The sequence below is a fragment of the Brachyistius frenatus genome, unplaced genomic scaffold (assembly GCF_029030835.1).
Source record: "Brachyistius frenatus isolate BFR_SWC_R1_liver_20210118 unplaced genomic scaffold, ASM2903083v1 Contig_12, whole genome shotgun sequence".
NCBI classification, from domain to species: Eukaryota; Metazoa; Chordata; class Actinopteri; family Embiotocidae; genus Brachyistius; species Brachyistius frenatus.
This window is the reverse complement of record NW_027210611.1, coordinates 4,150,476-4,163,790: the sequence shown is the minus strand read 5'-3', so window position 1 is coordinate 4,163,790 and position 13,315 is coordinate 4,150,476. Positions and strand designations below refer to the sequence as shown.

Below are 13,315 nucleotides of genomic sequence, written 5' to 3'. Positions count from 1 at the left end.
GAATCTTTACCACGAAATAGTAATGCTCGAAGGGGTCGGAGAAGCTATAGTCTTCTAAATTCTGGTTTTTTTTTTCACTTTGTATTCTTGTTTTTTTTTTTTTAAATGTCAAAAATACATGATAATATCTAGGGCCTTTATAGTTTGATTTCTTTTGTGTGTGATGGTATAGTATGAATCACTCAATGACACTTAAATACCCGGATTATTGTATATCATTTATAAATACTTGTAACTATAATATTTTTAAATATTTCAAGTCGTTTTTTCTACTTAATTACTGAATACATATTTACCCTAGTTTTGATATATAAGTGCTGTTGTAGTTAATCAACAACAAAAATGATTAATTATTGGCTCGATGTTAATATAAATAACATATTCCCTATTTTGTTGCAGCTACTCTGGTGTAAATTTGCAATATTTTTTATATTTGATATCGATATATTATATGGATCAGTCTATTCACTACTCAAAGCTGAATAGGTGTAATTTTTAAAACACACCAATCTTACAATCAACTCACCAAGGTGGTGTGTGGTAGTGCAGAGGGGCAACACACTGCTGCTACAGCTAGACGGTTTAACATCTCATCAGAACACACTCCATCTGTAATAACATTTTGTATATTCAAGATGGTATTTCTTTTTAGTCAAAGTTTTTTTTTTTTTTTTTTTTTACCTCTATTTCCTGGTTATTTATTTTTTAATTTTTCTCTAATAATCAATTCGTTATTTTGTGTATAAAATGTTAGAAAACAATGAAAAATTCCTTCTGTAGTTTCCTACAGCCACTGATAACATCTGAATTTTGTTTTGTCTGATTGGCAGACCAAAACTCAAACATGTTTTGTTTACGATCATGAATGACAAAGAAAAGCAAGTTCTAACATCTCAGAAAGCAGGAACCAGCTAACCAGACACGTTTGTTTAAAAAACGACTTACGTGATATTTTGATTATTTAATAGTTGCATATATATTTTTGGTTTATCAAGTAATGGATTGGCTGACTATTTATTGAAGAGTTGTAGAGACGTTTACAGGGAAAAGTGTTGCTGTGAAGTGAGACTTTCAACAATGTACACAACAATAATAAGTCAATTAACCAAAAATGATCTCAAAACTTACATTTGGAAATTTAGAATTTTTTTTTTTGTTATTCACACATTTGGGTGGAGTGGCATGTGCGAGAATTGTACAGATGTATTATGGGCATTATGCCCATGAGATGGGTATTATTTCAACAATTCTGGCGGGTGTTTATCCTCCTCTGGTAAGCATGATACTTGCTTTGTCTTTCTAGCGCTTCAATTAATAAGAACAAACGCTCCAGTGGACAATTATTACATTTCTATTACATTTCATTTAGCTGACGCTTTTATCCAAAGCGACTTACAATAAGTGCACCATGAGGGTACAAAACCCAGAACAACAGGAATCAGGAATTACAACAGTTACCTTGGGAGAAAGCTCTACAGAGCATCTGGACAGAAATCCAGTTATCAGTGTTTTATTTGCATCACAATTGCAAGGCTCAGTCAAAAATGACAAACACATTGGCTACAGCCAAAGAGATTTTTCACCACCTGTCAAGCCCTAACTTGTCCTTGTGAGAAATTGATGAAGATTTGCTAAATAATTTATGAACCCCAAATAATGCCATCGGAACTACCCATAAACCCCTTATAATCGGTGCCTTATTGAGTAGGTGTAATGAGTAATGGCCTGCCTGTATGACATAATTGATACAATTATTTCTACAATGGTATATTCCTATTCCATTTTTCCCACCACTGTTATCTTTTGCATGTGCCGTATTCAAGCAATGAGCTTTTTGAACAACGTTATCCTCATTAGAAGGAAGAGCCTATAACTGAACCTTGCTATATGTAATGGCTCTCTAATGCATCTATAGCTTTGAGATAGGGTCAGAGAGTAGAAAGAAAACGCAATAACCTTAGTAATTATGGCTGACAGCTTCATCAATGCAAATGAGGACTGACTGATTTAATTTGCCTCTCAGCCCTGTAAGAATCCCTCAGCCCATTCAAGCTATCAGATATGTGAAGAGTGCTACTTCTTCCAGGAGCCTTTGACAAATGCCAAATATAGGAAAACCACTACCCTTTGTAATAGAAAAAAAATATGCAGTTATATGTAAAAGAATCTGCGCTACTGCATCACTGATTTGGATTCCCAGTGGTGACTCCTTCTTGGTAGTGCAGTGGTTGCATTTGGTAAGCCTGCAATGGATCCCGGCACTAACAACTCGTACTCAGCAAGTTCACCAAATGTAATTGCAGAGTAGATTGCCCTCTGCAATAACCTGCATTGCTGTTTTCTGATTTGATGCCATCATCGGTAATCCCACAATTTCTGTTTAAGAAATCCTTCATGGATCAATTTGTGTAGCAACGCTAACCTTAACTGAAGGGTTACAAACCTTAACGTACTTGATTAGCGACACAAAGTCACCAAACACATCTCTGAAATAATAATAAACCGATAGTCTCAGTTAATGACGTCCCTTTGGTGGTGCATGCAGTATTAACAAACACACTTTAACTTAACCCCCCTGTTGTCCTCGGGTCAAAATGACCCGCAGCTGTGTTCAACCAAGTTCTATTTTATTTTCATATTTTTTGGGATCATTGGTGACAAGGAGGCTGTGAGGGTTTATTTAAAGAATGATCACCAATGATCCCCCAAAAATATAAAAATATAGAAATAAAATAGAACTTGGTTGAACACAGCTGTGGGTCATTTTGACCCAAAGACAACGGGAGGGTTAAAGTAATGGCTGCACAGTGAACCTGGAGCCTTTGGTCACTGTGAGGACAAGAGTCTTAGGTACAGTTGGCTGCTTTGTTCTGCTGTTTTGCACACAAGGAGATGGGATTTAAATTGTGATGTCCAGTCTCAAAGTCGCACGCTTTGCTCAACCACTCATCCACCCTGATCTTTGACAGGTTTTGCTGTGCTATAAGAGTAAACCCATGAAAGTGAATGTACCAGGGAGTCACAGAGATGCAGTTAGAAGAAATAAGGACTAAATACAGACAGAACTGGACTAAAACGAAGATCTAGGCTGCTCAAACATTGCATGTGTTTGTGCTGTTGTCATTAGAAGTACTTGGAGCGTTTCAGAGTGAATAACAGTAACTTTATTCGTTATTAAGTTGGACACTGAACTTCACAGCAAACGACAGGTCTAAGTGGGCTCGGCCCTGTACTGCAAAATACACCCACCTTCAGAAAGTTTTCCACACACACCAGCCCAACAAAAAGTTCAATTAAAGCCGAAGCACAACCGCACCAACATATCCTTAAGCTCCTCACACAGGGGTTGAATTTGCAGTCATTGAAAATTCCTCCGCAAGGTCACAGACACAAAATGCCTCACAATTAGTGCAAGCCTTGGACCGCTGCCTTTCAGTCAGTGTTCGCACCATGGAAACACTAACTTTGTATCTGAGCTTGATGGAAATTTTACAAGATTTAAAAAACAGAATCACCACAGAGGTGGGCGACAGGCTCATAGCAACAAAATTTATGACGCTACATCATATTTTTCTTTCTTGAACCCACATGGACATGACTAAGAACCGAACTGAAACCCTCCCTCTGATCTAGACGTTTCTTTTAATTCAACCAACCTCACATTTGACAGCTTTATTGTGACTTAATTGGGCATGTATGAAGCAGGTTTTTACACTCAAAGATAAAAGATACATCAAAAATATCCAACAGATATAGCGGCAGCACATCATACAAACACAAAGGCTCTGACCTCAGGGCTGAATTTGTCTGAGATTTTGTTTCTGAATACAGAATGCTATCATATAAGCTGCAGTATTAGAGCAATAATAGTTAACAGTGGTATTTCCTCTGCAAGACTTTACATTTCTTACATAATGCTACAATCATTGTAAGCAGTAAGCTCATACAGGATATACTATACTTTCTTAAATGGATGAGGTTAATTGCTGATCTTTTAGATGAGTACAATAGCTGAATTTAGTGGCCAAAGATAAGGCACACAAACAAGGCACAAAAACACATTTTCTGCTATAACTACTGTATCAGATTTAAACAGATAAATATATTACTTATTAGCTCTACAATAAGAATTTGTTTTATTAAGTCTGGTTGACCTAGTGACAATTACAGCTACAATAATCCAGGAAACCAAGGCAGTAAATTAGTCGCATCATTTCTTCTTTTTTTTTTTTTACAAGATGAAACAAAGACGTTGTACACATCACATCAAACAGTGGTACGTACCAGGTGAAATGATGTAAATTTAATTTCCAACATCAAAAACATTAACATTGACAGACTGCTAGTCCAAATAACAAACTGTTTCATTCAAAGATGAAAGAACCACAGGATAAAGCTGAGAAGGCTACGCACTACTATTTAAATTAACTCCTCAATATCACATTCCAGGCTGTCAGTTAGCTCGCACGCTCTCGGTTATTAAGCTGACAAGATGACATGTTGAGCAGAAAGTTACAGTAGTCACACATGTAACTGAAAGCTGTGTTATGTTGGCTTTTGCCTTGGAGCCCTCTTCACATGTGGTTGTGACTTTGTGCACAATATTCTGCATCACCGAGATGAAGCGCAGCATCACAGCTGAAAACGTCCCAAGGTGTGGAATAATAGTTTCTTCCTAAGTTCAGCTATAAAGAACGACGGCCGCTGATGTTTTGACAAAGAAGTCTCGTCAAACTCAACCGTCTCATGAAGGAGAAAATACTTTGATTCTGCATCTTCAGTGCGCGAGTCGTAAATCACAGCGGATGATCCCTGAGAGCTTATTAGATATCCTACATATTTTTACTGTCAAAGTGAGACGACTCGAAGATAAAGGCTATTCACAGATTTACAATACAGCAAAGCACCGCACTACAATTCACGTAAAACACATTCAGTTTAAAAGAATGCTCATAGTGCACATTGTTCCCAAAGTAACCAGGTTCAATCACTTTTTTTCATTCTGTGCCTGAAACATCAGACTTTTTGTGCATCTGAATACTGTAATATTTACTTTAATGATCTTTAAGTCTATAATATACAGGTCATATGAACAAAATGTGAATGTGGTCAAATACTTTTGGTTTATTTTGTTTGGACATCTTTTGTCATCTTTGCATTGATGATATAGACAATGTGAATTTAAAAAGAGCACGTCCTCTCATACTCCTTCAGACAGCCTGTCATGAATCTAAAATAATATTCAGTGATTTAATCCCAGGGGCATCTTTGCACTTGGACATTCACTATCTCAAAGGCTTTTAATCTAAAGTTAATTTTAAAAACCGAGTCTCGTGTCATTCTGTATTTTTCTCTTTGTCAACAAATACTTTTAAGTTAAACAGAAGCCAATTTAGGCCTATTCAAGACATACATCTTTTTAAAATTAAGTCACATATACTGTGTAGTTAGTTAGATTTAAAAAAAAAAAGTCTTAAATACTTTCTGCACTATAGTTTTTTAGAAAGACTTACTCACACAAGAGTAAATGGTGCATGGGTCAAGGATTATTTTCAGCAGGGGAATTACTTTCACTGTGCTGGTGAGTATTTATGGCCTCAGAGTAGTGCCTGTGAAATTAGTTGGATTGTTTGTTTTTGTCTGTCGTGGAGTTTGTTGACTATTAGAAACAATATAGATAAGCACCAGGCTTATCCTTCTTTGACCGACATGCTGGATACAGGAATGACATCCAGCCCACTCTCTGGCCTCTTGCTCATATGGCAGTGGTGATTTGAGTCAAGCCCAGGTCATTGGAGTCCTCCCAGCTCTGATAGGGCATCGAGGACCTGTCCATTGCTAGTCATACGGGCCTGGCCTGCCTCATATCCCCCCGAGCTTCTGCGGGGCATGTGTGGTCCCGCAGGGTGCTTCTCACGCGGCTCACCCTGTGGCAGTCACTGTGTCCATGGGCTCTGGGGCAGCAGAAGTCCCTGAAGCACCTCTTGAAGTTCTCGTCCAGGAAAGCGTAGAGGATGGGGTTCAGGCTGCTGTTGGTGTAGCCCAGTGCCACGCAGAAGAAGTAGGCGCCCATGACGGCCGTAGTCTCTGGCACGTTGACTGACAGCGTCTTGACCAGGATGAAGATGTGGATGGGCGTCCAGCACACCACGAAGACGGCGACCACCACCAGCACCAGTCGAGTGATCCGGCGCAGGTTGCGGTCCTTCTCGGGGGAGCCCGACAGCAGGCGCACACTCTTCAGCCGCATGACCATCAGTGTGTAGCAGACAGTAATAATGATGACGGGGGCAACAAAGGCAAAGATGAAAACGCAGATCTTCATCAGGGTGTCCCAGTAGGAGTAGGGCTCAGGGAACTGTAAAGCGCACTCTGTAGTCCCTGTCAGTTTCAGAACAGCAAAGTTAGAGGAACAGGTTTGACCAGTCAGATACAACGATACAGAAAACAGAAAGACTTCCTCAGAGTGTGCAGCCATGTAGCTCTGTGAATCTGCACTGGGCTGCTCGGCGCTAAATTTCAGTATGTAAACATGGTGGTGTTTAGTAGGAATAATACAAAATGCAAAGTACAACTGAATGTAATTACTCGTTCAGGTGTTACGATAATGGTATGAGATGGCACTTAATGGGAGATGTATGAAACATTATTTTTTTTTTACATACTTCTAATAAATGCCAAAATAAGGAAATTAAAGTGAGGTGTTGCTAAAAATCAAATATATCACTGAATATAATAAAGTTCATCCCCAGGGGCACATAAGTATGTTTCCAAAATTCATGGTAATCCACTCAGTTGTTATTTGGTCCAGTTGAGACCAAGTTGCAACCCACCATGATGTCACCTGTTGGTGTGTGAACTGCCATTTTGAAACCTCTAGTCCGACATTTTTGCCATTGCAATCTTAGTTTTTTAGAGCCTGAAGTGACCATATTTGAACATACTGGGGAGCAGCAAGGGATCGATCTAACTGAGAACACTATACTACACCAGAAACCCAACGGCACCACAGACATGCATGTCAATCAAACCAGGCATGCCCCCAAACATACCTCTCTTTAAGGCCAAATATCTAATTAAAGATGGAATTATTGTCAGAAGAACCACCAAAACAACAGATCAGAAAGGTTTAATTTAGCTAATGACACTATATTGACCCTTTCGAAGAGGTATTAGTATTTTATGAGAGAAGTTGGCGCTTTTTGAATGGGAGTCTATTAGTGCCAGAGTTTTTTTTTTTTTTAGAGCCAGCCACTAGTGGCCCTTAATGCAATCACATTGCAATGGCTTCACTTTTTAGACCCAGAGACTACGTCCATTTTTATAGGTCAGACGTTTCTCTAAACATCAAAAAAGGTCTTTAAATTAATTAGGATTCATCCTTTGGGGACCATGAATGTCCATGAAAAGCCATTAATAGTTAGACCAGAACATTTCAGTCTGGACCAAAGTAGTGGATCAACGAATCAGCTCCATCTCCTTGGAGCCGTGCCAGTAACAAGACTAAATGATGCAATGCCAGCTCCTGGGCAGTAAAGTTGTCAATCCAGAAATCTAAGTCCAGAATTAGATTCATGAGGTTGCCTCAAAGGTCTTGGTAAAGTGCATTATTCTTATGGAGGTTTATTAGAATCATGGATGTCAGACAGACGGCACAAAAAGAAACAGCCATTATGCCTGTCATTGCCTCATCTAGCGAAGTAGCTAATACAGACTCTTATCAAACCTATACTGATCATCTTGTCCATGGAATTTGAAGTGGCCAAGCCAATTGATATAATTAAAGGCAATTATGCTGGAATGTAGAGGATATTTAAGTTGGAAATGGACTACAATAGTCCCTTAGCAACAGATATTTTGTCTCTTCAGACACAGTCAGGAATAAACCAGTGAAGCATTAGAAGAAAACCCTGCTAAAAATCAGAAGTTGAGTCATAACCGTTTAAAACAAAAGACTGAAGGTTTGCGAGGTTAATGTACCGTTATGGGTATTAGTGCTGCCGAGCACCATGGCAGGGATCCCAGCAGCTGACGACAGCACCCAGATGATCACATTGATTATCTTGGCCTTGACGGGTGTGCGGAAATCCAAGGCCTTAATAGGGTGGCACACGGCCACGTAGCGGTCAACGCTCATCATGGTCAGGGTGAAGATACTGGTGAACATGTTGTAGTAATCGATGGAGATGAAGACTTTGCACGCCACCTCGCCAAATGGCCAGGAGCTGAGTAGGTAGTCGGTGCTTTGGAAGGGCATGGTGGTGGTGACCAGAGCGTCGGCCACGGCCAGGTTGAAGATGTAGATGTTGGTGGCAGTTTTCATTTTGGTGTATCTGCAGTTGGAGATAAAATAGTAAATGGGTTTGATTGTCATTCGTCTCGGTTTTGCCTCTTTGTTGTTTCAGTCTTTTGAAAAGTGTAGAAATGAAATCACCTTTAAAGAGAAGGATTCAACCCAGTATCATGGCAAAGCATGTAATACATCCCTAGTCCACTAGAGGGCAGTGTGTCTTTGTGGCAGTTTTAACGCTAACCACGTGTTTTTTCCCCAACCACAAACACAGTTTTTCCCCGAACTCTTTTGTTTTCCTAAACCCTTAAACACTTCTGCATTGGCTTCACTTTTCAGACTCAAAAGCTAATTTTCATTTTTATATACAATCTATGGCCTTGACACTGCCACACTGTCCTCTAGTGGACTGTAGGGTATATTACACGTTCAACAGCCAACCTGCTTACACAAAGTAAAACTAAAAGAAAAGGAAGCAAAGGGAGGAAAATAACCGTTTTCCACTTTCATTATCTGAATTCAAAAGCAACCTATAAAATGTAAAGATCTTTAAAAAAAAAAACTTTACACTGAACCAAAATGGAAAAGATGAGCTTTTAGAGGAAATACCGTCTAGCCTATGTCAATCACTGCAAATTTGTCTATAACGCATTATATTCTTAGGAAATAGAAAATCATTTTACTGACAAAAACACCAAACAAAAATACACACGCTACCCCAGGAAACCATAGTGGCTTAAACAACTAAAAATCCATTATGTGTAAACTAATTTAATTCGGTTATTTCCTTTTAAGCCTCCCTTTTCTACGAGATGCCGGCGATTTTTGTTTTTTTTTGTTTAAATCCTGCAGCCGAGTATGCAGGGAGTTCCAAGCTAAATACATTCACGACAGCCCATGAACAAACACTTAGAAATGTCATTAACTTGTTCAATACGCACCAATGTCTATCGCTGTAGGACAATTTCCACGCGCGCAAATACGCACTTTGTGACTGCCATTGTTTTTGACACAACATGCACGCAAATGTCCGAGCTGAAAACTCACCTAATGATGACATACATCACCAAACAATTGCCCACCAAGCCCACCACAAACACCACGGAGTACACGGCGACTATGATGGGGATGATGGGCGACATCGGCTCGGGTTCAACATCCCAGGTGCCGTTGGGAGTGTAGTTGAAGATGTCAGATAAGCCGGGTTGCCATGTGAAGTTTGGGACGCACTCCCCGGGCTGGCCCGAGGGACACCGGTCCTCTTTGAAGATGTGCACCACGCTGCTCGCCATGGAGCTGAGAGCTGCGGCTGGGCGTAAGCTGACCGCACAACTTAAATTGGTACAAAGACAGCTGATTTTCCGACGACTGCTGAAAATAAAAAAAGACAAAACAAATCTTCTATCAGGCTCTGTGTGAGAGAGAGAGAGAGAGAGAGAGAGAGAGAGAGAGAGAGAGAGAGAGAGAGAGAGAGAGAGAGAGAGAAAAGGAGCGCAACAGCCCGATCAAGGAGCGCAACAGCCCGCTCAAGGGCATCACAACAAAATGGTGTAAAACCACTTACCTGTTTTTCTGCTTCCAAAAAGTTCATTCAAATAAACCAAGTCGGACGAAGAGTAGATACTTAGACGCTCAATCACAAACTAAAATCCGGATGTGGGAAATGTGGCAGAAACAAGAGGTTTCTCAGCAGTTCGTGAACGATCATGAAAATGCACTGCTTGTGCCACCGCTGCGTCCCCGAAGGTGCGCACTGAACGCCCGCACTGCTCATTCAGTGACATCAGAGGCTGAACCAAGAGCTATGACAGAGGATACAGCCAGCACAAAGGCTCCAACCATCTGAATCAGTCAGCTGAAAATCAAGCCTGGTTCAATTTTGCATTATTTCCGGCACAATGCATCAACGAATGACTCCTCAGACTTGTAAAAACTCTGACCAAACCCATCTGCTTACCACCTTCACCCAAACTGTCCTCAGAATATAGTTTTGTGCTTCAATCAGGTGTTCATGAAATTGGTCAAATGCCTTAAGAATGTTCCCTAGCAACTCCAGAGAAGTAGCCATGCAGCAATGCAAAGTCCTCGATGTTGAAAAGGCATGAAGTATAAGAAGGACATCTGACAGTAGTCTTCGGACGATTGCATCTGTGTATTGCCAGCAGCAACAAATTGATAAACAATACATTTGCAGAGATGGGCACTCAAAGGGAAGGCGTTTTTTTGGCTACACTGCTTCAGAGAAAACATGTTCCGACTCCACTTTGGTCATATTTAGTTTTGCCACAAGAGAAGAAGGGTCTCCTTCTGATAAATGCCTTTCAGCTTTCAGAGAGCTCGTAATAGCTGTACACCTTACTCGCTGGCAATTTCCTCAGATGTATCAATTTTAGTTTTCCACATTTACTTAAACCATGAATCACAATCACAAAAATGAATGACTCAGTCACAAAAATACTAAGGGCACTGAAAGGTCAAAAGAGAATCTAAAACCCCCCCACCCCTTCCCATTGATTTTTTTTTTTTTTTTTAAATCACAGGCTTTTCTCTCCCTCCCTTTTTTATTCTCCCCCAACGGAGACAGACTCCAGCACCGCTTCCTCTCCCTCGTTTCATGCACAGTTGTTGCTTAGAGACCCATCATTGCCAGATGTTGCTTGAATGACAAAGCCTTTTTGTAGGTGTGTTGCTATTGTCAAGGACCATACAGGCTTGACTTTGCGAGCTGGCTTGTGTTTGTCTGTACAAATATTTGATGCAAATTTACAGAGTTGCTACTTGAAACTGAGGGTAACGGCGAGTGAATCACATACAGTACTTACCCTGAATCTTAATGACACGGTGCCAATCTGCCACTCGTTTTTTTTTGTGTGGTTTTTTTTTAGTTCCAGAGGAGGAGAAAATGCTTGTTATGCAACCTCCAGTGAAGCAGGGTCAAGAATAAATTCCCTTTTGCGTTCGTCTCCCCTTTTTCAACCCGAGGTGTTAAAAGGCTTCTGATAATTGTTTCATGAGGAAAACAGGTGCACAACATTGAGGGAAAAACATTAAAATTAGTCTACCCTTTTTGGGGGATTTCCCAAATGATTGTAAAAAAAAAAAAAAAACATTCATTCAAGTGTGCTTCACCAGCCAATTACTAGTGTATCTCATTTTGGTGTTTTTCATTTCGTTCTCAATTTGAAAATTGGCCGTCAGTGTCCTGTTGATCATTCATTGCTATATTAGATGAACAGAAAAGAACAGCTGCCTCAATTTCTGAGCTGCTTTTGAGATAAAAAGAAACTCTCTCTTCCTTCAAGCAACAAAATGTGGATTTAAAACAGAATTTCTTTCCAACTACAATTTAATACCCATTTGATGATTATTGATTCACCTTCAAAATATCTGCCTCCCCCTCCCACACTAAGCCATGCTGAGTACAGATTCACCTGCTTCAAGCCCTAAGGTAAATCCATCGTTTGAGCAGTTCACTGAAACAGAAAATATTAGACTTGAAGTGTGTTTCTCACTGAGCAAAGAGACAGAATGAACAGCAGAAAACTGGAATCCACTATTAGGAATGAAACCAAAGGGAAAGAGGCGCAGATTTATATTATAGTAATCTAAGAAGTCAGTTTATGAGTTCATTGTCTTGTCTTTAACTCCATCATGTAGATCCAGTTTTACCTAATTGATTAAAAACTGCTGTTGTTGCTGAAAACAGCTGCCTGCTGGAAAAGAGGCTGATGAGAGCGATAGGAGTGAATCAAAACTGTAAAGTTACAGACCATAACTTAAAGGGAAAAACCTGGTGCCATGCCAAAGCGTGTAATACACTCATCAGGCCACTAGAGAATATTGTGTTGGTGTCACATTTTGCCTTGTTCAGGCGTGAAAAGTAAGGTGCCGTAGATTTAGGCACCGAACTTACTTGGTTAGGGAAGATCAATGTTTGGGTTCAAATATGTAACTTTCCATAGTACATGCCACATAAGGTGAATAAGTTACGCTGTGGAAGTAACTTAGTTACATACTTAAAAGAAATCAATGTAAAGCCATGCGTTTGTTCCATCCATCCACTCCCGATCTCCTCCCCTCATGGACTTTATCAGTCTTTGTACGTCATCGCATGACCTTCTTCTTTGACCCTGGTCATACGTGTGTGTATTTTTCACGGGAGAATTAACATTACCCTGACGCGGTATCCTCTCGTGGACTGACGGGTGTATTACACGCTTTGGCGTGAAATAGGCCCAAAACTTAAACACAACAAAGTGTGCAAAAAAGTGACGATTTCTGAATACTTTCTAAAGCGACTGTACGTTCTCAGGATCCTATCTGATATTCAATGGTTTAGATTTGTTAGGTCTCGAGCACTGAATGGTGCGAAAGCCCTATTGTTATCCAAGGATTTATTATTCTTCCGCTATTATATCAATATTTTGTTTTCGTTGATCGGTGTGCCTGTGGCGTGGTGGCCATTTTAAGCGTCTTGCCATGAAACTATAATTGCTGTAAATCTCATGTACATGGACCGACCTTCTCCAAACTTTACATGTATGATAACTGTCCGGGCCTGAAGACATCGGTATGGTCAAATTCTGCTCATAGTCATAGCGCCCCCTGCTGGAAACTAAACTGTTCATACTTTCACGTGCTTCGTCGAGCTGGTTGATCACTGAACCTAAATTCGGGTCAGAATAGCCTTAACATGTCGATGATAATATATGAAGGAGTTCGTGCGACTTTTCGAAGGCCGTCACCGTGGCGATGCGGCAAAGACTGATGTTTCACCATGACACAGGAAGTTTTTGTTTAAGGTCGGCGGGCGAGTGACCCTAAAGGTAACCACACGGTTTCAGGTTTGTGTTGTAAATGCAATCATACTAATACCAAACCAAAGGTCAACAACAATAAAAAACCTAAAACAAAAACTCAAACAAAAATAAAGGGTGTGTCTAAATCTTATTGGATTTCTGTCTGAATATCCACAAACTTTATCGCCCAAAATCCCATTAATACATTTTAATGACTTTTTTTTTT

The 13,315-nt window shown here is 40.1% G+C and overlaps 1 protein-coding gene across 2 annotated transcripts; it reads right to left on the bottom strand.

The window, feature by feature from the left end:
* Nucleotides 1-3,623: 3,623 nt before the first annotated feature.
* oprk1 (opioid receptor, kappa 1) lies at nt 3,624-10,764 on the bottom strand. 2 transcript variants are annotated; one of them, XM_069692317.1, is made up of 4 exons: nt 9,855-10,764; nt 9,338-9,661; nt 7,981-8,333; nt 3,624-6,381 (listed from the first exon to the last, which is right to left on the bottom strand). In XM_069692317.1, the coding sequence occupies exons 2-4, from the start codon at nt 9,580-9,582 to the stop codon at nt 5,843-5,845; spliced, it is 1,137 nt and encodes a 378-aa protein (XP_069548418.1). In that variant the 5' UTR covers nt 9,583-9,661; nt 9,855-10,764; the 3' UTR covers nt 3,624-5,842. The 2 variants fall into 2 exon arrangements, with proteins under 2 accessions (XP_069548418.1, XP_069548419.1); XM_069692318.1 differs by having other exon boundaries at nt 9,338-9,658.
* Nucleotides 10,765-13,315: the final 2,551 nt, after the last annotated feature.